Source organism: Phoxinus phoxinus (assembly GCF_949152265.1).
Source record: "Phoxinus phoxinus genome assembly, chromosome: 1".
Lineage (NCBI taxonomy): Eukaryota > Metazoa > Chordata > Actinopteri > Cypriniformes > Leuciscidae > Phoxinus > Phoxinus phoxinus.
This window is the reverse complement of record NC_136876.1, coordinates 24,614,035-24,637,737: the sequence shown is the minus strand read 5'-3', so window position 1 is coordinate 24,637,737 and position 23,703 is coordinate 24,614,035. Positions and strand designations below refer to the sequence as shown.

General features: G+C 38.2%; 1 protein-coding gene across 4 annotated transcripts; it reads right to left on the bottom strand.

The window, feature by feature from the left end:
• Positions 1-144: 144 nt before the first annotated feature.
• On the bottom strand, positions 145-23,374 carry rhot1a (ras homolog family member T1a). Of its 4 annotated transcripts, XM_079624108.1 has the most exons (21): positions 22,826-23,201; positions 21,547-21,605; positions 21,363-21,444; positions 21,163-21,206; positions 21,020-21,073; positions 20,842-20,894; positions 20,165-20,273; positions 19,383-19,484; positions 18,078-18,176; positions 17,784-17,892; positions 17,318-17,438; positions 14,891-14,975; positions 13,873-14,018; positions 13,665-13,765; positions 13,448-13,578; positions 13,289-13,372; positions 13,078-13,200; positions 11,256-11,458; positions 10,123-10,245; positions 2,683-2,829; positions 170-1,188 (listed from the first exon to the last, which is right to left on the bottom strand). In XM_079624108.1, exons 1-21 carry the CDS (start codon positions 22,860-22,862, stop codon positions 1,071-1,073), a joined length of 2,130 nt encoding a protein of 709 aa, XP_079480234.1. In that variant the 5' UTR covers positions 22,863-23,201; the 3' UTR covers positions 170-1,070. The 4 variants fall into 4 exon arrangements, with proteins under 4 accessions (XP_079480237.1, XP_079480235.1, XP_079480234.1 ...); XM_079624109.1 differs by lacking the exon at positions 2,683-2,829 and having other exon boundaries at positions 166-1,188; XM_079624110.1 differs by lacking the exons at positions 170-1,188; positions 2,683-2,829 and adding an exon at positions 7,370-7,803.
• Between the last annotated feature and the right edge of the window lie 329 nt (positions 23,375-23,703).

Sequence of the window (23,703 nt, the reverse complement as noted above, 5' to 3'; positions counted from 1 at the left end):
AAATAGGCTTAATTTATTTTATGCAAAATTATTATTAATTTATTATTATTATTATTATTATTAGATAGGGGGAGACAATTATTTGAGCATAAAGTAATGCAAAAAAAATGCCTATGAAGTAAAATTCAAGTAGGCACAGTTTCTAAAGTAAACAACAGGCAGATTTATTCACACAATTATTTATTGTAAATGTTTGAAAACCCACAAGTGCAACAATCCCACGGTTTTGAACAGAGAGCATTGCATTGAAAGTTACATATCCATACGAGCTAAAACATTAGACAAACAAAATGACTTTGTCTCTACATGATTGTTAGTTGGGAAGAATTTCATACAGTCCTTGTAATGTAGTGAAGAGGAACTATTTAGTCTGATTTAGAACAAACCTAGTTATGCCATATTACAGAAAATAAAAAGGTTTTTATAAAGGCCATGGGTAGTATGGAAAAGAAAAGAAATACAACTTAAAATAAAAACCAAATATTGCATAAAAGAATCCCTTGTTCTATGCATGTTTCAAGCAATGCCAAAAACAACATAGAAAAGGCTAATAAATTAATAAACAGCTGTGATGTGCTAAGAGCAAAATGACCTTTACATTTGAGAAATGGCTTTGTTTCAGTGCTTCTCCCTAAAGCACGAGTGTCTATGTGATAGAGTTCAAATATGGTTTGTTCACTAGCTAGAGACAATTGTATAATGTCCAGTAAGATATATACATATATAAACAGTTCATTCACCTATCAGAGTAAATCCTGACGCTCTCTTTTTTCAATATAGGTCACACCAATTATACTGACCTGAGGAAAACATCAGTGCGCATCAATAAAAACCTCCTGTCGGATCAGCAGAGGACGCTATTACAGCTCCTGCCATACTGTAGATGTCCCGTGCAGTACACGGCTGATGAGGCGAGTTCCTATAACACTTGGTTTGGGAAAGGCAGTTTTTATACAAAATGTATCTAACTATTTCTAGGAATCTTCTGTCCTAAATGAAATAAGGATGGAATGAGGGATCATGGGGTTTTTAAGAGGGCCTGGGTTGCTGTAACATGCCGGTTTCACTGATCACCGTTGCTTGAGGAGAGCTTTGTACATGGCGAAGCCAAGAACAGCAAACACGGTGGCACCGACACTCGCCCTCAGCCAAAACGTTGAGTTTTTCAGGTCAGCTTGGGTCATGTGTCTGTAGAAAAGCAAAAGTAAGAGAAACAACATGATTGTTAAGAAATACAGTTTGAGATGACAAAATGTCTGAATCGGCAAGTTAGTATTTTCACCCCCAATTTTTTTTTTTTTGCTGTATTGTGTCAGTAGGAAATATCAGTTTACATTTCCAAACATTCCTTTTGCCATTACCAATGGTAATTGTAATAATCCAGTGAGACAACAGCCGGTGTGATCCACACAGAGATCTGATCTCACCATCATCTCAGTCCATCTGGGATTACATGAAGAAACAGAAAAAACAGAGACCGACTGAATCCAGAAGAACTACAGCAACGTCTTCAAGATGATTGAAGAAACCTTCCTGCAAAGCTATAGTACTGTGAAAAGTTTTAGGCACTTTTGTAAAACTGTTTTAAAGTGACAATGCTTTCAAAAATAATGTCAATTTCATTTATGAATTAACTTCTATTAACTAAATCCAATCAATATTTGGTGTGACCACCCTTTGCGTTTAAAACAGCTTTTGTCCTAGGTACAGTTGCACATAGTTTTTAAAGGTAGATTTGCAGGAAGGTTTCTTCAAGCGTCTTGGAGACATTGCCTCAGTTCTTCTGCATTTAGTCGGTCTCAGTTTTTTCCTGTTTCTTCATGTAATCCCAGACAGACTCGATGATGGTGAGATCAGTGGATCTCCGTGTGGATCACACCATCTGTTATCAGACTCCTTGTGCATTCAAATATCTCACTGGATTATTACAATTAATGGCAAAAGGAATGTTTGGAAATGTAAACTGATATTTCATGAAAATTCACAGTGAGAGACAATTATTTGATGATATAGGTATTTTTTTTAATTCCATTTATAGGCATTTAAGCATACCGTAGGATTTATACTTAATGCAATTGAATTTTGTTTTGCTTTTGGACATCTGATAATATACAAAGACAGTGGAGATGCTGAAACTGGAAAAGAGGCAGCATGGGAAAGCAAGAATCAGTCGGCTAATGTTTTCAGGGGCAAAAAGCCAAAAATGTTGATAGAACACTGCTCAGACGGTAAAGACAGGGTGAAAGAGAGAAACACTACTGGAACAAGAGGTTTTTTGTGAGGTTAAACTCACCCAACAAGCATCCAGAATGTTTAAACAGCTCAACACTACCTATCCAAATTCCAGGTTCAGACAAAACTTTAAAGGCTTATAGCGATGTTTGTTTGAGTGAAACATATGAAAAATATTGTTGTTAAAGGGAAAACGGCCATCAAAGCAACTAAGGTGATATGGCATTCACAAAGCAACAAACACAGAGTAATTTGCAGAATTCCATCCAGACATCTGCAGATATCTTAAGGATGTGGTGAAAAACAAATTCATAAAAGTGAAGAAGAAATTAATTTTATTTAACCACCTGACTGCAAACCGGTCACACAGATTTCTTGTTTGAACTTAACATCCCATTTAAAATCCCATTGTGGCACTGGCACCTTGTACCCCAGGAAGGGGGTCTTTACCTGTTGCAAACGGGCAGAAACGGGTCGACAGACGACTCCATGTAGACAGAGTCCTCTACAAAGCTGACTGCATGAACCTGATGGGTGAGGCCGGACTCCTCGTCAGCCAACAGAAAAGTGCCCACATCTTGTATAAAAGATCTCAACCTTATACACACATGCACACAGCATGGCAGTTCAACAACCGCACACCTGACAGGACCACCCCAACATACCCCACTGCTCACCACATGCTGTAAACATACAAACATTGCACACCACTTATTACCGAGAAATAGCAGCTTTGTAACTAAAAACTAACATATTGGGAATTCCGAATGCTTTTGTCCATTTTAACAAATGTTTTGTGTTTTCAAGCTTAGCAATGAATGCCACTTTAAATGTCTATTTTATATATTATATATATATTATATAAAACAAAAATTCAGAAAATCACATTGTATGATTTTTAAATAATTAATTAGCATTTTATTGCATGACATAAGTATTTGATCACCTACCAACCGGTAAGAATTCCGGCTCTCACAGACCTGTTAGTTTTTATTTAAGAAGCCCTTCTGTTCTCCACTCATTACCTGTATTGACTGCACCTGTTTGAACTCGTTACCTGTATAAAAGACACCTGTCCACACAATCAAACAGACTCCAACCTCTCCACAATGGCCAAGACCAGAGAGCTGTGTAAGGACATCAGGGATAAAATTGTAGACCTGCTCAAGGCTGGGATGGGCTACAGGACAATAGGCAAGCAGCTTGGTAAGAAGGCAACAACTGTTGGCGCAATTATTAGAAAATGGAAGAAGTTCAAGAGGACGGTCAATCTCCCTTGGTCTGGGGCACCATGCAAGATCTCACCTCGTGGGGCATCAATGATCATGAGGAAGGTGAGGGATCAGCCCAGAACTACACAGCAGGACCTGGTCAATGACCTGAAGAGAGCTGGGACCAAAGTCTCAAAGAAAACCATTAGTATCACACTACGCCGTCATGGATTCAAATCCTGCAGCCAAAGGTCCCCCTGCTCAAGCCAGCGCATGTCCAGGCCCGTCTGAAGTTTGCCAATGACCATCTGGATGATCCAGAGGAGGAATGGGAGAAGGTCATGTGGTCTGATGAGACAAAAATAGAGCTTTTTGGTCTAAACTCCACTCGCAGTGTTTGGAGGAAGAAGGATGAGTACAACCAAGAACACCATCCCAACCGTGAAGCACGGAGGTGGAAACATCATTCTCTGGGGATGCTTTTCTGCAAAGGGGACAGGACGACTGCACCGTATTGAGGGGAGGATGGATGGGGCCATGTATCGTGAGATTTTGCCCAACAACCTCCTTCCCTCAGTAAGAGCATTGAAGATGGGTCGTGGCTGGGTCTTCCAGCATGACAACGACCCGAAACACACAGCCAGGGCGACTAAGAAGTGGCTCCGTAAAAAGCATCTCAAGGTCCTGGAGTGGCCTAGCCAGTCTCCAGACCTGATCCCAATTGAAAATCTTTGGGAGCTGAAAGTCTGTATTGCCGAGCGACAGCCCTGAAACCTGAAGGATCTGGAGAAGGTCTGTATGGAGGAGTGGGCCAAAATCCCTGCTGCAGTGTGTAAAACCTGGTCAAGAACTACAGGAAACGTATGATCTCTGTAATAGCAAACAAAGGCTTCTGTACCAAATATTAAGTTCTGCTTTTCTGATGTATCAAATACTTATGTCATGCAATAAAATGCAAATTAATTACTTAAAAATCATACAATGTGATTTTCTGGATTTTTGTTTTAGATTCCGTCACTCACAGTTGAGTAGCTATGATAAAAATTACAGACTTCTACATGCTTTGTAAGTGGGAAAATCTGCAAAATCGGCAGTGTATCAAATACTTGTTCTCCCCACTGTATACACACACACACACAAATGGGTTGGACTATGAAATTGAAATAATTTTTTTTTATATGGTGTATCCTTTTGCCTCCAAAACAGCATCAGTTCATCTTGGGAATGACAGATGAAAGTACTGCACAGTGGTCAGAGCGATTTTGAGGCATTCCTCTTGCAGAACAGTGGCCAGAGCACTGTGATGCTGGTGCAGGAAAACGTTTTCTGACTTGCTTCTCCAAAATACTCCAAAGTGGCTGAAAAATATTTAGATCTGGTGACTGTGGTTCAGGAGTTCTAGGCAGTAACGAATGCTTTTGAATGCCCCATCAAGCACAGAAGAGAATGCCATGATATTGCAGCCCAAACCATCACTGGGCAGCAACAGTCCTGGGGCCTCATTTATAACCATTGCGTACGCACAAAACAGGCCCTGAAAGAGGCGTACGCCACTTCCGACGTATAAGTTGTGATTTATAAAAACAAACTTGACGGGAACATTTGCACACCTGCACGCAAACTCTGACCCATGCGTACGAACATTTTGGAGATGGAGCAGTTTGGCGACACCGATGGTGAGATGGAGTTAAATGTCTTTTTGGTCACTTTTAGAATTATAAAATTATACTTATACAGAAAGATAATACAAATATAATTTGAAATATGAAATATAATTTCACTCACCAAGCCTATAACTTGAAGCAAATATCCATCCCTTCTTAAATGTCCGCGACAGCGAGCGCGTTTGGCCGTGTTAAACTGACGCATGCATATCTAACGGCAGATGAAGTATGTAAATCTTCATTATAAATCCTAATCATAAATACAGTGCATGTTCACATTATCAGTTTAAATAAAAGAATGATTTAATTCTGATATAAACATTAATAGATAAAATATGGCATTCTCATTAATGGAGTTAAACACTTAAACTACATGAAATCATTACTGAGAAGTTTTAAATTATATATATATATATATATATATATATATATATATATATATATATATATATACACACACAATAAATAGATATATTTGTATGCAATGCTTTTGAACACTTTTCCTCTGGCATGCTGTGTTTTAATGTTTTAAATACAGAGATAATTGCTTATGATAATAATAATAGCAGATTGTCTGAGAAAATGGTTTCGTGCAAATAATGCACAACAAGGTCTGTTTCCATTAATAATATAAATAAATTAAAAATACTATTTGGCCAGTGGAAAAGATTGAGAAAAACTTTCTTTGAAATGTATTTTACACTATTTGATTTATTTATTTATTCAAAAACAAGGCAAGGATAAGATACTAAATTATTTATATTAATGTAATTTGATGGCACATCCGTATTTCATATTTTCCTAAGGTCTTGTATCGTTAAACATGTTATCACGTGGATGAATATAAAAATGGTATGCAGATTTACTATGATATGCATAGTAAAACTAGGCGCTGTAAGCTCCATATATGGTTATTTTGGGGAGGAGACGCATGTGCGCACAATCTTTCGCTGACTGGGATTTATAAAGTGACTCCAGCGCAGGTTCTGTCCATTTTTGGCTTTCAGGCGTACACACACTTTTAGTAAGGATCCTACGCACAGTTTTATAAATGAGGCCCCTGGTGTTAAGCCTCTTTGGGGCTTCTCCACACTATAACCCACGGATGTGGGAAAGACTCAGAGAACAATACATTTTCACATCGGCACCAATGAAACCAACATTTGGCATTGGCATGAGTGACCAAAGGTTTGGCTATAGCAGCCCGGTCATGAATATTGACTGTGGAGCTCCCAATTAACCAGTTTGGTGGAAACAGGAGAGTCGAGGAGCGGATTTTATTCTGCAGTCGGTTGGGCAGCTGTGGTTTTATGCTTTTTGTATATATTCCGGGTTTATACCTGGACATCCCTTTCAGAGACCTTTCTCTTGCGTTGACAGTTACTCCTGTTGGATGTGATTCTGGTTCTTTGTGGTGGTTTGCCAACATTACCCTGGATACCATAGCTCTCCATACACCACAAAGACTAGTCAGAGATAAGCCAGCGAGACACGCACCAACAATTTGTCCTCTTTTGAACTCTGATGTGTCTCCCATACAGCTGTGCTATTGCTCTGATAATTCAACCTTCACACTCTGATCTTACTGATTGAATGTAAAATCACTAAAGATCGGCCACCAGCCCGCACGTATATAGGGGTGAAACCTCCAACACTAATTGCCAGTGTTTCAGTTTCAATGTCCAATCCCTCTGTGTGTGTGTGACATTACAATGCATATAACACACACATTTGTAATCAAAATTATACAATGCCCATTGCAAATCAGGTTTATTGGCAACATTTACAGACTTTCAGCTGTTTGCAATGAACAAATCTTAGAAAGTAATTGAAATAGCTCAACACAACAAAAGTTTTAAGTGGTTCCCCCAATTTCAACCGAAAATGCAACTTTTAAAGACTTCTGCAGTCTCAAAAATGTTCAACCACTGAATAGAATAAGTTAAGAGAATATATCATTGCCCTTCACAAACAAGGAACAGGATACAAAAAGATAGTGAAGGCACTAAATGTTCCTAGAGACACAATTGGAAGCATACTAAAGATGCTTTCCATGGAGGGGTTGAATCATTTTAAAACTGCAGAAGTCATTCGTTGAATTTGGGGAAACCACTTGAAACATTTATTGTGTTGACTTTTGTTTGATTTGTTCATTGCAAACAGCTGAAAGTCTGTACATTTTGCCAATAAACCTGGGGGTTAAATCATTTTACCGGTAATTACAACTGTTTATATATGCATGCATTGTTTTTTTGTTTTTTTAATAAAATTTACTTCTGCCATTTACTGAGAACTGCGTATGGAAAACCAATAAATAACCTGAATTTTAAGACCATACACAACTTAAAAATCAGACTGGCTATAAAACAGAATAAACAACAACAAAAATACTATTCGTCAAAGCACCAAACAATACTGGCAAGAGAAGCATGTGTTATAGATGAAATTACATTAGCAGCAACGGGTTAGACATGTTAGCCATTCAAATACGGACACAATGCAACACAAACTAAGCCCCCTTAGATGTCAAACCACTGCATATGAACAGTTAGTCCTGAGGAAGCTTTCTTAATTAGTGCTGAGAAACATAACATGGTTAGAAGAGGGACAGACACACCATTAGGGACTGCTAACATGATGTTAAGAGATGCAAAACAAAGACGAAAAGGGCTAGCCAAACAAATGAAAAGGAACACCTATGGAGGGACAGAACAAAACAAATTCACAAGATTACATTTAACAGACAGGACTTGGATATATAAAAAAGGTTTAACCAAATGATTTTCATGCACCATTAGCATGACATTAAAAACCATAGAAGTGTAAGAAAGGCATATGCTTAGAAGAACATTTTATGAAATAAAACTGTTTTAGTCATGCACTAACTTTAGACATTAACGATCACTTATTCTTTACTATGTGAATAAGGAAATAAATAATACAACTCACACCCATGCATTTCACCTGGTGTTACATTTTAGAGGCAGTAAGAAAGATTAGGAGATCTACCAAATCTAAGAGAGCAACTGCTCAATATGAAATAACTCAGTAAGGATTGCAACCAAAAAAGAAAGGCTTATATGAACCTTGCGGCCACATTTGACCCTGAAGCAAGGATGAGTGAATTAGTGCAGATTTACAGCTTGCATATCCACCTCAACTGACTAGAGAAAAGGGTTCAACATCATCACAACATGAGGACAAATGCCAATCTGTCTTATTCTGTCCAAAATCCAAAAGGATGCCTTTACAAACAAGTGTTTTTAATGCTTATGGCATGTTTGAGAACAACCGTATCCATTTTCACGAATTATAAACGGAAACAAGGCTGCATGACATTTGAAATGGAAATCATAAAGAATTTAACGTTTATGACTCTGACCATACAAAAGTTTGGGATACGATTTTTGAAATAAGGCCTTGTCCACACTAATACATTTAGTATGAAAACGCATATTTTTCTCTCCGTTTTGGCCTTCTGTCCACACTGAGAAAGCGTTTTTATTTATGAAAATGCTCTCCAAAGTGGATAAATTTGAAAACGCAGTTTTCGCATTGTAGTGTGGACTGTCAAAACGGAGGTATTAAAAAACGATGATGTAAGTTTAGTCATGTGATGCATTTTGTACTAATAGATATTCATGTTTATACCGGTATTGTGCCAGTTATGTGCCATTCACTTTCACACTGTTGCTAAAATATGTTACTTTGCACACTCTTCATATCAGTCCTGACTAAAATTTTAAAATCACATTTGCTGTCCTGCAGCAATACATGAGAGCAGTTGCGTTTTAGACCAAACATATTGTGACAGTGCGACCTGAATCAGTAAATGGTGAGATATTTTGCAAAATAAAATTATCCTGTCAGAAGAATTGCACGATAACTATTTATTTTTCCGTCTGTATCATCTCAGTGAGCTTATGTGAGGTTTTACACATGCCCAGTAAGGCGAATTTAGCGTTTTCAGGCATTTTCCAAAAGTTTTTCATCCACACTGAAACGTCGGAAAACGCCTGAAAACACTAGTGTGGACGGAGAGCATTTTAAAACGAAAACGCTGTTTTCAAATGTATCCGGATGAATGTAGACATAGCCTAAGTCTCTCATATTCACCCATGCTGCATTTATTTGATCAAAAATACAGTAAAAACATTAACAGTGTAAAATATTACAATTTAAAATAACTTTTCTATCACAATACTTTTTTTTAAATGTCATTTATTCATGTGATCAAAGCTGAATTTTCAGCATCATTACTCCAGTCTTCAGTGTCACAATGATCCTTCAGAAATAATTCTAATATTATGATTTGCTGCTTAAGAAACATTGTTTTATTATCAATGTTGAAAGCAGTTATGCTGCTTAAAGTTCATAGGAAGTAAAATAAATTGTAATAATGTTAAAGTCTTTACTGTCACTTTTGATCAATTTAATGGGTCTTTGCTAAAAAGTAGCAATGTCTTAATAAAAAAAAATAAAAAAAGATTTAGTGAACTTTTGCATTTAAAAAAAAAAAAGATACTCATCTCTAGTTTTACTTCGGTTTACATTAGTCTTAAGCTCAATCATACAAGCAATATTCAGTCTGCACTTTGCAAACTGGGTTAAGATACGGTTGGTAAGATGCATCACAGGCTGAAGCAGAAGTGAAAGTGCGATATCATGCCTCATATCCATCACTGATACTTATATAGAAAATACTAGATTCAAATACAATGTTAATCAATAAGAGCTGCTATAAAAACAAGTTTGGGCCTTGTGTGGATGAAATGCATTATTCTGGCCGAACAATGTGTACCAGTACTTTAGTTATGATAAATTCAGTGAAACAAACTTTAAAATAACACAGCCTTCATTTTACCATATAGCCAGAAAATTTCCCAACTTCCCTCTGTGGATATGCAATGTAAACCTTTCAGGCCAACAGCAAATAAAGGGGTGTTAAGAAGCCGAGATTAGAGATCGCCCTGCAAAGAGAGAGGGTGGAGGTATATAGAGCTGTACTCAGAGACCTGTTCAGAACTGCACTGTAGATTTTGGCCTTTACAGAGCGCACCAGCTCACAGTTCAGGAGGTTGTGACAGATGCAAAAGGTACACCTGTTGCAGCTGCACATGCAGCGTAATTTGGCGTGGCTGCAAAAACACACACAGACAAGAAGAATAAGCATCACGTGACGAAGTTCCAAGAGAGCTGGATCCTCCACTTGGGCTTGGACATGAAGTAGTGCAGGGAGGTAAGCACAGTAAAAAATATATATATATTAATTTGCTGGGAGAAGAGAATTGTGGGGGGAAACGGCAATCTATTGACAAGTTACGAAAGAGGAAAAAAACAGGAAAAGAAAGAGCACTCTGGGAAGGCTTGAAACATCATAATCCAAACATATAAAAAGGAAAGATTTATACAACTTGGCAAAACAAGCAAAAAGCTTTAATAGGGCTGCACGATTAGGTGAAATAAAACTGAAATTGTGATATGACGTGATGATCAAATCGCATAGGCTGCAATTTAATTCTATAAATATTTGCATTGCACGTCTCAAGGGATGCACACGGTTTTTATTTACACGTGAGCAGCTTTTTTGGGCAAACTGTGCAGCCCTACCAAAAATAAAATAAAGACAGTTAAAAATAAATGTATACTTGAATTACATATTTATACTTAAAGTTCTTTCCTAAGAATCGCTTACCAAAAACTTAAGTACTCTGTATTGTATAAACTGGACCATGAGTAGGTGTTTTCACACACACAGCCTTTTCCATAAAAAATAAATGTAAAAAAAGTTTTCAAAATCAGTTATCTAATACTAAGTTCTTGCACACAGCCTTAGGAAAGAACATAACTTTCATCACCACCAGCCACTACAGAACCGTTTTCCCTGATATTATGCACTTCAGTAGAAGACCATGGTACAAATGATACTTGAATGTCTCCGAAACCGCACCAATGAAACAGCTTTCCAAGATACTGCTAATATGACACCTACCTAACAGCTTTAAAAGCACAAGGAGAGCATAACTAGATAGACAAACACAAAAGAGGCGAGCAGAGAGAGCCGGAGGAGCCAATCACAATCTAACAGGAGTAGCAGACAGTGGGGCAGATTGGTTGGGTTAAAGAAGGGTCTACAGTATATACTCACGGATACATGGCCATAGTGGTGAGTTTGGTGTAGATGTCTTTGCTGGGAGCTTCGGCTGTGTTACAGGTGAACAGCTGTGGCGGGTGAAGCTTGTGTTTCCGGCAAAAATCCAACGGGGACAGGCTGTAGTACTGACGCGCTTCATGCAGGTCTGACTTGGCAGCAAGAATCACACAGGGTGTCTTGCTGTCCATATAGTGTTTCTGTGCAAAAAACATGGTGTTAAAAAAAATCCTTGACCAGCATAACAACATATATTTGGAGTTATTTCAGTGTTTTTGTTGAGCTTAAAAAAGGATGCAAACAAAAGCACAATTCTTCCCCCAAATCTCATCCTGAACAGTAGGAAAGAAGCTACACATGTACACACAGACCATGTAGACCAGTGGAAACAGACCAATAGATTGTTGAGCCTGCCAGTCGAGCTTTAACTTAAACTAATTCACAATAAAATTGACAAACAAGAGAAATAAAAAGTTTCACAATCATAACTTGGAGAAACAAGGGTTTTATTGTAGAATCAATGGGCAGATTTTGCTTAGTAAACTTTTTTGGATCCACAAGACACTGAAATAATATATAAGCTGTTATTTTAAGTCCATACATTACCATTCAAAAGTTTGTGGTCAGTACAATGGTTTTTAATTAATACTTTTATTCAGCAAGGACACATGTACTTGATCGAAAGTGACAAAGACATTTATATTGTTATAAAAGATTTCTATTTCCGTCTACGGAGAGCCTGGCCACTCCCTATTAAGTCCTATCGTATCGAATTGTGGTTGTAGTTCCACCAGAGTTCCACTGGGGGCGATCACCCCCGAGTGCAAAATGAATGGGAGTCTATGGAGCTAGACGGCTAAATTTGTCTCTTTCACCCGATTGCCGTTGAGAAATCTCAGATTTGATTGTAGGTTTTGCAAGTTCAACATGGGTTAAAGGTCGAAAGTTGAATGAACGAGTACTTATGTCCTTTCGATTTCTTACAGGTTGAGTTGTTGCCCATAACACGCTAGCATTCTGCTAATGAACGCTGATTGGTCCGTGAAGGACTGATTACGACCAGAGATACCGCTTGATGGCATCGTGGCATCCGAAGCAGGATCAGAATGTCTCCTAGCAAAAACTAGTCTTCTAGCACGTGTATTTACCTGTGTCAGCTGCGTTGTGTGTTTACCTGTGTCAGCTGTGTTGTGTGTTTACCTGTGTCAGCTGTGTTGTGTGTTTACCTGTGTCAGCTGTGTTGGCGATGCCTCGAGAGAAAAGAAAGTGCAGAGCGCGAAAGCACCAAAGTGACTGAAGGATTGCCGTAAAGCAGTATCTCTGGTCGTACGATGTGTATGACGTCATTGAAATTTTCAAAGACTTTTAAAGCAAATAAGTGACTCTAAAAAATATAACACCCAGCAATGTGTAATTTCTTTGCATCTCCTTTCGAATACAACATTCAAATTACTAGACAAACAATTATATCCTGAGAAAAGTGGATTTTGAGGGGTATAGCTCCATAGACCTCCATTCATTCTGCACTCGTCCTGTGAGCGCCCTCATGTGGAACCAGAGTGGAACCCCTTATTAGACATTCTCTGTATGAACCCAAGAAAACCATACAAGAAACCCACAATAACGACATTCAAACTTTAAAATAAATTTGACACTAATTCAATACATAGCTTTATTGCTACTGCACAGATACAATCAACAGCTGGGATGCACGTTTACAAAAAAGGCCCATTTCAGCAACATAACCAGAAACCTAATTTACTGAAACCACCATATCAAATTGAAGTCTTGCCAATAAACATTTAAAAAATATACTGACCTTGTAGACTTTAGTGCAGTACTCAAATGAGCACGGGTTGCTTATGTCATACACCAGGCAAACAACATCACAAGCCATATCAGCCTCAGAAAGGAACTCAAAGTCTGGCAGCACCTCATGCAGCTGAGAGAGAAAAGAACCGCTAATCAGCACTTGCCAGACATGAAGACTACCATATATTAGTGTGAAAAGCAAAATAACTTTGACTTACGAGGAGATATTTCTCTTGTCCATAAACATAAGTTGTGCTAATGGCATAGTAAGACTTGTGGTCTTCTCTTATCCTCTTCTGACGCTGCAATATGAAGAGGGAGAAAGTCGAAAATCAAAGTAAAAGTGCTAGACGCTCATGTAAGGTATTTGTACTCACTGCAAGGTTCCTGCCCAGGAAAGCCTGCAGAAAGCCACTTTTACCACTGCCCCGAGCACCTAGGACATTGCAGCGGAAAACACTGCGCTGGGTCTGTTTCTTCTGCAGATCGATGCGCTTATTCCTGGTGACTGCACAAGGAAGGACACAATAATAGTTTATAAATCAGCCTTACAGATAAATTAACGAATAAAGATACATGCTAAAACACACTTACTTGTTATAGCGGCTGCCTGTGACTCCTGTTCTTGGATAATAGAGTAACCAAGATAACCAAGATACTCCAAACATCGCTGCACATCTAGGTATGTTGTTAGCCTGAGATGGAGATAAATCATTGGTTAAACATTTGAATGAATGAATGACTTCAGCAAAATCAAAAGGTTCATTGTTTCCATCTTCAAATCCTGCGGGATTGCACTCACGTCCACTGGGAAAGGTAGCCTTGATAAGTGATCCAGCCCTGCTCATTGGTGAAGACCGTGTGGTTGACATCAGGACCCCAGGGCATGTAGGGAAAGACCTTGAACAAATCCTTCAACTCATCAGGAGACAGGGAACAGTCTCGATCCTGACAAACATTTAGGGTGGGGAAAAATAAAGATTCGTTTAATAAGGCATTCTTCATTTTCATATTGCTTTTTCTACATAAAATAAGCACCACATGGGCATCTTTAAAGGGCCCCTATTATGGATTTTTGAAAATGACCTTTTTTATGTAGTGTGTAACATATCTCTAAGTGAATGAAAACATCCTGCAAAGTTTTAAATCTGAAAGTGCACCGTATATAAAGTAATTGTCTTTCAAAAGTAAGAGTCGACTCGGAGTCAATAAAATGTATTGTTTTTTAAAAGAGTCAAAAGTTTCGTTGTGACGTCAAGACGAAACATTAGCATATTTTCTTCACTGCCCAAGGACGAGCATGTGAAGAATCCGTGGTTAAAATTCATCTTTACTACGATACCACAGCTGTCAGCTGAGCTGTCTGGCCATTAAGAGCAGAGTAGCTCATGGAAAGGAGGGATTTAGAGAGATTAATTCATTTGGCGAGTCGTTTGAGAATCATTGAATATCTGGTGATGTGCAAATGTATATTATGCGAAAATTAAGCTGTTTTTTTTTACCTTTGATGCATGTAAACCTGTTGTAGGAGACTCTAAAACAACATTAGGCAACTTTAAAATAGCATAATAGGGGCCCTTTAACTTTTGCATCACATCTCACTACTTTTTCAGCATCTTATGACAACTTATAAAAATGTGAATGGCCATTATGATGTCATTATTTTAGGTGCTGTAAAATACACCTTTGTATTATACAATTAAACAGAAGGCCAGGCCATTAATCATAGAAGGTTTAATCATCTTTATTCAAACAGTTACATAGCTGTCCTTATCAAATGCAGCTATTTGGGAAACTCCGTGGCATTTTGCTATGCTCACCTTGTCATGCTTGTCAAAAACGCTCTGGAGGAAGAGGTAGGCATTGTGGTTCAGCTCTGTGGTGCAGTCTGGGGGTAGTTTTAACCTAGAAAAATAACTGACCTCATTAGAAAACATTTATTTGATTATTTAAAAAAAACAGGGCAGCGCAACAGATTTGCAAAAACAATGTGATCCAATCAGAGATTATGAGGTACTTACAGTTTTTCTCAAATGCTAAAACACAAAAGCCAATCCTCTAAACCAAATGACCAGTCGTCTAAACACATTCTAAATCTAGCCATCATTTTCCAATATCATAAACACATTTCACATGACACAATTCACAAAACACAATACTCCGTTCTCATAAATCTTAACACATTTTTCCTTGCTAAAACACAACTTGCAAAAGAACTCCTCATATTCTCAAATGAAAGCTCATGTGATGCAAAATGCTTGCCACAGTCAGCAATATTTGAACACAATGAACACACCTGGCGTCATGATACTTGTTGCTAATGCTGTGACCACATGTATAAAAGCAAGTTCAGAGTGCACAGTTTGCTGAAGATTCCAAACAAAGACAATGGATGAAGGCAGAGTCAGGGGAAGAGGAATTCGAGTCAGAGGAGGGAGAAGAGCTGGCCATGGAAGAAGAGGAGGAGGCCAACAAGGGAGAGGAGAAGGTCCAGGAGGGAGAGCAAGACAACCTCGCACCATCATTACGGACGAGATGCGAGCAACAGTCATTGACCATGTCATTGTCCATGGCATGACAATGGCTGAAGCAGGACTAAGAGTCTGTCAAAACCTGAGTAGGTTCACCGTGGCCACCATTATCAGGGCATTCAGACAACACAACAGGTATTGTACTCTATTGCTTTCTTTGTCACAATACAATTTTACAAGCCTGTGAAAGTAGTCTATTGGTTTCAAATCAGTTATTACTGTATTGTAAAACATGTCAATTGACAACACATGTTTCTTTAGAGTTGAAAGAATTCCACATAAAGGGTGGGAGGGTTGCCATATTTACAGCGGCACAAGAAACCCTCATTGTGGATATGGTTCGTGAGAACAACCTCATCAGACTCCGTGAGATCAGAGACAAAGTCATTGCCGATAATGTCAACTTTGAGAGCATTGATGATGTCAGCTTGGCCACAATAGACCGAGTTTTCCGGCGCCAAAAGATGCGGATGAAACGGGGTTCTATAGGGTTCCCTTTGAGCGCAACTCTGCGTGACACAAAGACCTACGAGTATGTGCAAGTAAGTATACATCCATGTTCACAGTACAGTTAGTGGACATACTGTGTTGCTCAGTGGCCTACATAACTTCTGGCCATCACTGAGGTTCCTGGCCAACGGGGGGGTAATATTACTCTGTGCGGCCATGGATTTGGAGGGGCTTGTCCACCGGCGTGCTGTCCTTGGGTCTTACAACACCCAACGTCTCCTCACCTTCCTAGAGGAGCTAAAAGACATCCTCCTGGACCGCCAACAACACCATCCTGGGCCCGCACATCACATTTATGTGATCATTTGGGACAATGTATGCTTCCACAGAACAAACCAAATCAGAGAGTGGTTCACCACCAACAGTAACCACTTTTTAAACGTCTGTCTGCCACCCTACTCCCCTTCCCTGAACCCTATAGAGGAGTTCTTCTCATCGTGGAGATGGAAGGTTTATGACAGACAACCATACACTAGAGAGAACCTCCTTAATGGGAATGGAGCTGGCCTGTGTTGATATCCCAGTGGAGGCCTTCCAAGGATGGATTTGCCATTCCAGGGCGTTTTTCCCGCGGTGCCTGGCAAGAGACAATATAGCCTGCGATGTGGATGAGGTGATGTGGCCCGATGCAGCTCAGCGACATGATGCCGCACAGTGATTGTGGTGTGTGTGTGGTGTGAATAAAGTAAATAAAAAACTCCACACCCTGATCATGTTTTCAAGAGTACTGTTGTGTGCAATAGATTCTGTTTTTGCATTGACTTGTGTTACAGTAGTGTACATGCAGAATTTACTATAGATTTATACTCTTCATATGAAACTCACAAATCTAAATGCCTAATCCTCTGCAGAGATCTAAGAAGATTTATTACTGTAAAGTTTCTAAAAATATGCATTGGCAGTTATGAAACAAATAACCTTCTCACAAATTGAGCATTGTGTTTTCAATTGTTTTGCTGTAGTGTGTAATGATGTGTATAGTGTTTACATTTTTGAAAGCTTCGAGCTGCTCTTTTGGTGTGAAAGTTTGAGTTTTGAAGTGGGAAGGTGTGGTTGTGTTTATGTAGCTTTAGAAAAGGGCGTTGTGTTTAGACATTGGGGGAACACGGAGGAAACGTTTGTGAAATGTGTTTTAGCATTTGAGAAAAACTGTAATGTGGCATGACTCATTTAAAGTTGAAGTACTGGATTTGGAGTGGGACTCACAGTGGAAACAGGTATTCTTGTGTCAGCTCCAGATCATCATCATAACCAAACCTCCTGAGCACGGTCCATGTGGTCTCATGCCTTCCCCGCTGAATGAAGAGTGTATGAAGGAACAAGAAACCTAGAAAACAGAGAACACGCATCAGACACAAACAGAACCTGATGGATGAACGCATTACAAAATTTCATATAACATTTATATATTATCTACTATTATATTAAATGAATTATAAACTTAAAATTATCAGGAAAAAATATAATTACATTATCTAAGATTATCATATATTAAATACTTATTGATAAACTTAAAATATGTATAAGATTTGTATTCATACACTTAAAATATCTAATAAAAATTATAATATTCTTTTTAATCATAATTTTTATAACAAAATGATATCTATGGGATGCCAAATATCACTGTGATATAAACAGTCGGTGGCATTTGCCTTTCTACTCAGCTCACCCTTCCGTGTGAGGCCGTTGTCTTTTACCCCATCTGACATATTTTTCCGCACAACATTCTTCACGTCCTCCAGGGCTTGAGGTGCCAGGGGTATGTTAAAACAAGTTCTCTGCAAGGCAGGACCACCAATCATCATCAATGTTGCTTGAGAAAATATGACAATTTTCTTTCACTCTCATTAAGGTGCAGTTTGTGCAGCTGTGTGCGTAATCAACCTCTCCTGTCACTAATCTGGGGAAGTATAAAAATGCCACAGCAGTTTGAGCACAAAGTGCTGAAGAAACCTGCTCTCACCTGGAAGAAATTAAGCTCATTATCATTCAGAACGCCATCATTGTCAAGGTCTGATATTTTGAAAATGCGAGTAAGTGCTTTGATGCAAGATGGCTTCATCTGGAGAATAAACAGAAAGAAACTCATTACTATACAGCATTACAGATAGGGTTGGGTATCGTTTCAATTTTAGCGATTCCGATTCTCGAATACGGTTCTTATCGATTCTTGTTTCCGATTCCAATAATTTTTTTTAAGAAAAAGGGCAAATACTTGAAGAATAAATATTTCTTCCTTTTATTCTTGCCAATTTTAAGCAATAACCAATAAAATGGCTAAAGTGAAAGGAGTCTCTTCAAATAAAGATTGTGTTGATTACATTATTAGCCTACTCCAGTATAGGTGGCAAAAATCGACAGTTAAATTTTTTTTCCCATTTAATCATTTATTCAAGATTAAAAAACGGTGAATCATCTATTAATTAAACAGGTATTTATAAATGAGACTGAATTAATTAGTTTTAAACGTGTTTGAATTAATGATTCAAATGCGTTTTTTTTGTGTGTTTTTTTAATAGACTGGGACATGTTTCTGTGTAGTTGTCTGATGCATGTAATCGTGATCTCCATTTTAAACAAAACAAAAAAGATTTTAAACCAAATAGCTTCTGTGTTTATTATGAATTAGGGCCGTTCACATATCGAGTCTAAAACCCCGTGGAAAGCACGGGGTCACTTTCTCTTTTCCACACGCGCTTACGCTACCGTGGCGTCTGTCGTTGCTATGCAACCATGAACTGCGCTCTCCATGATGACGAGAAAGTATCAGCAAAGGATTCATTGATTTCTAGCCCTTGCATTAGCTTTACTACTAGATATATTTATGGAGATGAGAAATAAAAACCCGCCCTGTCCAGCTATGATCAGCTGTTCGGCCGAGCTTTCGATGTGGTCATGGAAAGGTCGGTTGTTTTTTGTCACATGACCTGTGTGCGCTTGCGGCATTCTGAAAAGTTGAGATGTTTTCATCTCGTAGCGGCATAGGCGCGCCTGGAAATTTGAAATAAGGAATTTGCACACGCAAAAAACGCGATATGTGAACGCCCCCCAAAGTCAGGAATCGAAATGCGTGCTTATCGAATCCCCGATTCTTGGAAATTCGTTACCGATTCTAAAATGGAACCGGTTCTCGATACCCAACCCTAATTACAGATCATTTTAATTTTTAGACGTAGGGATCCATCCAACCCACTCATGTGCTTCTTTGCAATAGAAAGAGGCCAGATTCAGGTCCAACAGAAGTAATATGAAGTGCTAAATTTCTTACCTCTTTCTCTTCTGGAGAGTACAGGGGTCCTGTTGGGTGCAGAACAGCCTTCTGGGCGTAGTAGAACAACTCTGAGATATTCTTCAGGTTTTTGGCTGAACACTAAGAAAGAGAAATACATTTTAACCATGATGGGCTTTCTTGATGTACAGTATGTCTTTTTCAAACATTTATTTTACTCTACTTCTAATATGCTAACAACTTTAATATACCAACGCTCAATAAAAGTTATTTTGATCTTTATAAGATGGGTTCTTTAACCTTATCAACCCAAGAATCCATTAACTAAAAATTAGCATTTGTTAAAGTATTTATTAATCTTTGTAAACGTTAGTTAAGACCAATACGACTGTTCAGTGGTTAAAATGTAACCTTATTGTAAAGTTTTACAAATAATCATTATTGATGTATAGAGTCATAATATACTTGTACAGTACATTTGAATTTTACTTAACATATTTTTAAAAAAAATTCATAATTGACTTTTTTTTTTTTTTTAATCAAACAATAACTAGCAGACATCCTGCAGTACCGGACTGATTTGATTTGCATTTACTGGACTCTTAGTGTGAGAGCTCTGTCTCTCCTTTCAGACAGAAACCAATGCCTCTAATAATGCAGGAATGAGTGACGGACACATGACCCAAAGAATGATGTCACTTTCCTCCATAGCACTACTGCCCCTCTGCACACACTCCATCTCATAGGGACCGGAGAGGCATGCACAGAACATCACATGCGTTCAGACCAAAATCACACTTTTCAGACAGAGCATCTCTCACCTCCACGCAGGTCTCAATGTCAGAGTACTGGTTCATGATGGGCAGGATGGTCTCCATGCTGCTGTGCTCCACTAGGTCAGATTTATTCCCCACCAGGATCAATGGTACTCTGTGACAAGAAACATTGATTAAAATATTTTACAGCTTCAGACAAAGTCCTTGAATATACATTTCTGTGAGGCATTGTGGCATCAAACAAAATTTCAAACAAGCAGCAATTATTATATGGGAAGTACATGGATTATAATTTTGTTTCATTGCCAATCACCAGGAGGACTATCTTCATGGGGAGGACGGAGTAAACAAGTCATAAAATTAATAAAAAACTATATAAAGCAGTGAGTACATGGGATCATTGTTATCATTTAATGATATTTGCTGTACTGACAATAACAGCCTGTCAAATAACTATTTACCAGGCACTTATCTAATATTTGCATAATTATATTATGCAAATATAACCATCCAAAAATACAGTGCATCTCATTTTTACTGTACATGACATCTCAATACAGATATATTATATTATATATTGTTATATTATGTTCAAATTAATCAAAAGTCACATCTTTCTGTTCCAGAAAGAATACAGACTACTCTTTTTAAATGCATGTGGAAAGACCAAAGCGCATTCATGAGACCCGAGGCTTCCAAGAGCCTGGCAGGAAGCCACACACCTGCTGTCCTTATCCGTCCTCTCATTGATGAGGGGAATCCAATGACTTGTCACCTACAGGGAAGCCAATATAAGGAGACACAACAGAACCTTTCAGACTATCAGAAGTTAAATAGCAAGACTACAGAACTACAGAAAGAAAGAAAAATGAGTATGGGATACACAGAAAAAAAACTTACCTTTTCGATAGATTTCTTGTTGTTTACTGAATATACGATGCATATAACATTGGCCTGTGTCGAGAGAGAAAATGCTAGGGAGGTGAATAAAACAATAATATCAAACTCCATTGTGTCATCAAAGAGACTAAAACAAGCCACACCTTTGTTATTTCTTGGTAAAGCTGCTCATCTGACTGTTCTGCTTCTGTGGGATAAAAAAATAAAATAAAATATGAAAGCACACAAAACACCAGAGGATTAACCTTGTCAGTAGAGGTTTGCATATTAGTACTTAAATAAGAACAGCGATGCAGGCTATATGAATCTCATCATACAGAGATATGTGATCATGCATCCTTACCCGAGTAGTCCACTATATGTGTGGGCACTCTCTCAGGTGTAACATCAGCAGGAATAGTGATCTCTTCGGCTCTGAGAGGAACCTTCATGAGATATGCAATACAAGTGAGAAACACCACCCTAATGCAATGCATTTAAGCAAGTATAAAATTGGGTTAATATAATAAAGTTAGTTTAATTAGTACCTCATCAGGGAACTCCTCACTGACAAGTGACATGATCAGGGAGGTCTTCCCCACTTTGGCTGTGAAGAAAAGGATTTCCAAAGTGACCGTTGAGTTCTAGATCTATTCGCACTAAAAGATTCCCAGAAACATGCCTGTCAAGATTTGAGTGCCCTTAAAAAGGGTCAGTTGACAATGTTAAAGCCGAATGGTTCTATTTGCATTTTGAACTTTTATGGCCTCAAATTGCAAGACTACTTTCAAAAAAATAAACAATAAACAAATGTTTGTTTTGGGCATAAACATCTATGTACATTTTAACCTAAAATCTTAATGTTGAAAAAAGAAAAGCTTGTGACCAAGTCCTGATCAGTGTTATTTATAATTGAGAAACTAGTAAAACATTGTATTAACATTTTGAATTACTTTTTTCCCCATTTTCATTTTGGTTAAAGTCTAAGTAATGTTTATTTTATTTCAAGTGACAATTTATGGTTTTAGTTAAGTATAAATAACCTAGGTTGTTCTGATATTTCCAAAAATACAAATGTACTGATCCTGTGATCGGTATGTTAGCCTATGTTCTCAAAGTGTTGGTGTTACTATCTAAATATTAACACTTGTAAGATGCTGAAATGTCAAAATATCAATTATGACTGAAGTTGTGTGAACACTGAAGCTTGATGTTTTGGCATTGGTGAGCAGTACGTTTAAATGGACACGTACTATTTTGGCTGACCCATCTAAACTTTGGCAGCTCCTACAGTCGGTGTCTGAGACTGAGAGTTGCTCTTAAAACTGCTATAAATAACCCTGATAAACAGGGGTGAATCTAACAAAAGTTATCAACAAAACATTAATGATGGACATCATGGACTAGTGTCATTCTTCATGTCAGGGTTTTCTGATCTGGTCAATTATAATTAAAAACTGCATTTTTTTCAGTTATTTTACTTCGAAGGGACATGTAACGTTATGTAGATTAATATAACGAGACATGACTGTTGACAACGTTTAAAAACATACATAGCTCAGTAACTTGGCCCTGTTGTTTTATTTCTGGGCCAAAACGTTTCATTCTGTCACTCGTCAACATATTCTCCCAAATGGCTGAATAGAATTGTTTGTGAAAAAGATCAAATACAGAAGGAAAGGGGGTTATTATGCAAATAATAGTGAACTGCACAGCAGCTCATGTTGACTAACGTTAACTAGAGATAGCAGCTATGCGATTTCAATTCAGCAACTGCAGCCAGCTAACACAAATAATACAACAGGGAAACAAGGTTAATTCACTTACGTTCTCCGACTAGTAATATCCTCACGTCCTTTCTCATCGTTGCAACTTTAATGTGATCAAAATAAATATTGAACAAGTCCTTTGTCGTGGATCATTGATCCTGCTGCTAACGTTATATGTAATAAGGCGGGCCTGTGTAGGGCAAAACGGACGGATCCACTTCTGTCTGCCTCAGTCTGTATAAAACTTTAGGTCGCACAAGTTTAACACACAGACGAGATTCATGCCATTGGGACAAAGCGTTTCCGCGAATATGTAGGCAGTCCTTGCTTTCTTCAGATTCACTTCATGACATTTCTGGGTTCACATTTCAAGCTCACGCCAGAGGCGGCTGACCTCCAATAATAACCGGTAACTACGGAACACAATTACGGACAAACGCGATTCTCCTTGCGCTGACATTTTGTGATAACAACATTCGCAGTTATACTGTTATACCGTCTCCTGTAGGACTGGAGAGGAAACGCGTGTCACCTTTCCGAGCCTGGCTCTGGCCACGCTAGCTAAAAAATATTCCACAGTTCTTTGCTGAGAATGATGGCCTCTAGAGTCCCTATTATCTGTGAAACTGCTATTGTACTGGGTATTTTGTCTGATTTATATGTTTTACCTATGTTCTAATTATTATAATAGAGTAGAGTATGTTTTAGTTAAATTTAGTTTGTGTATTTGTTTTTAGTGTTCTTATTATGGGTTATTTTATAGGGTAGGCTACAGTTGGTTTTGAGCGAAAGTTGTGTTTTAGGAATGTAGTCAGGCAGATAGATCGCTGTTGGCTGTGTGCAAGAACTGAATGTGAATGCTGCTACTGTAACAAATCTAATTTCCTGTGAAGGATTAATAAAGTATCTATCTTATTACTTCACTATAAATAATAG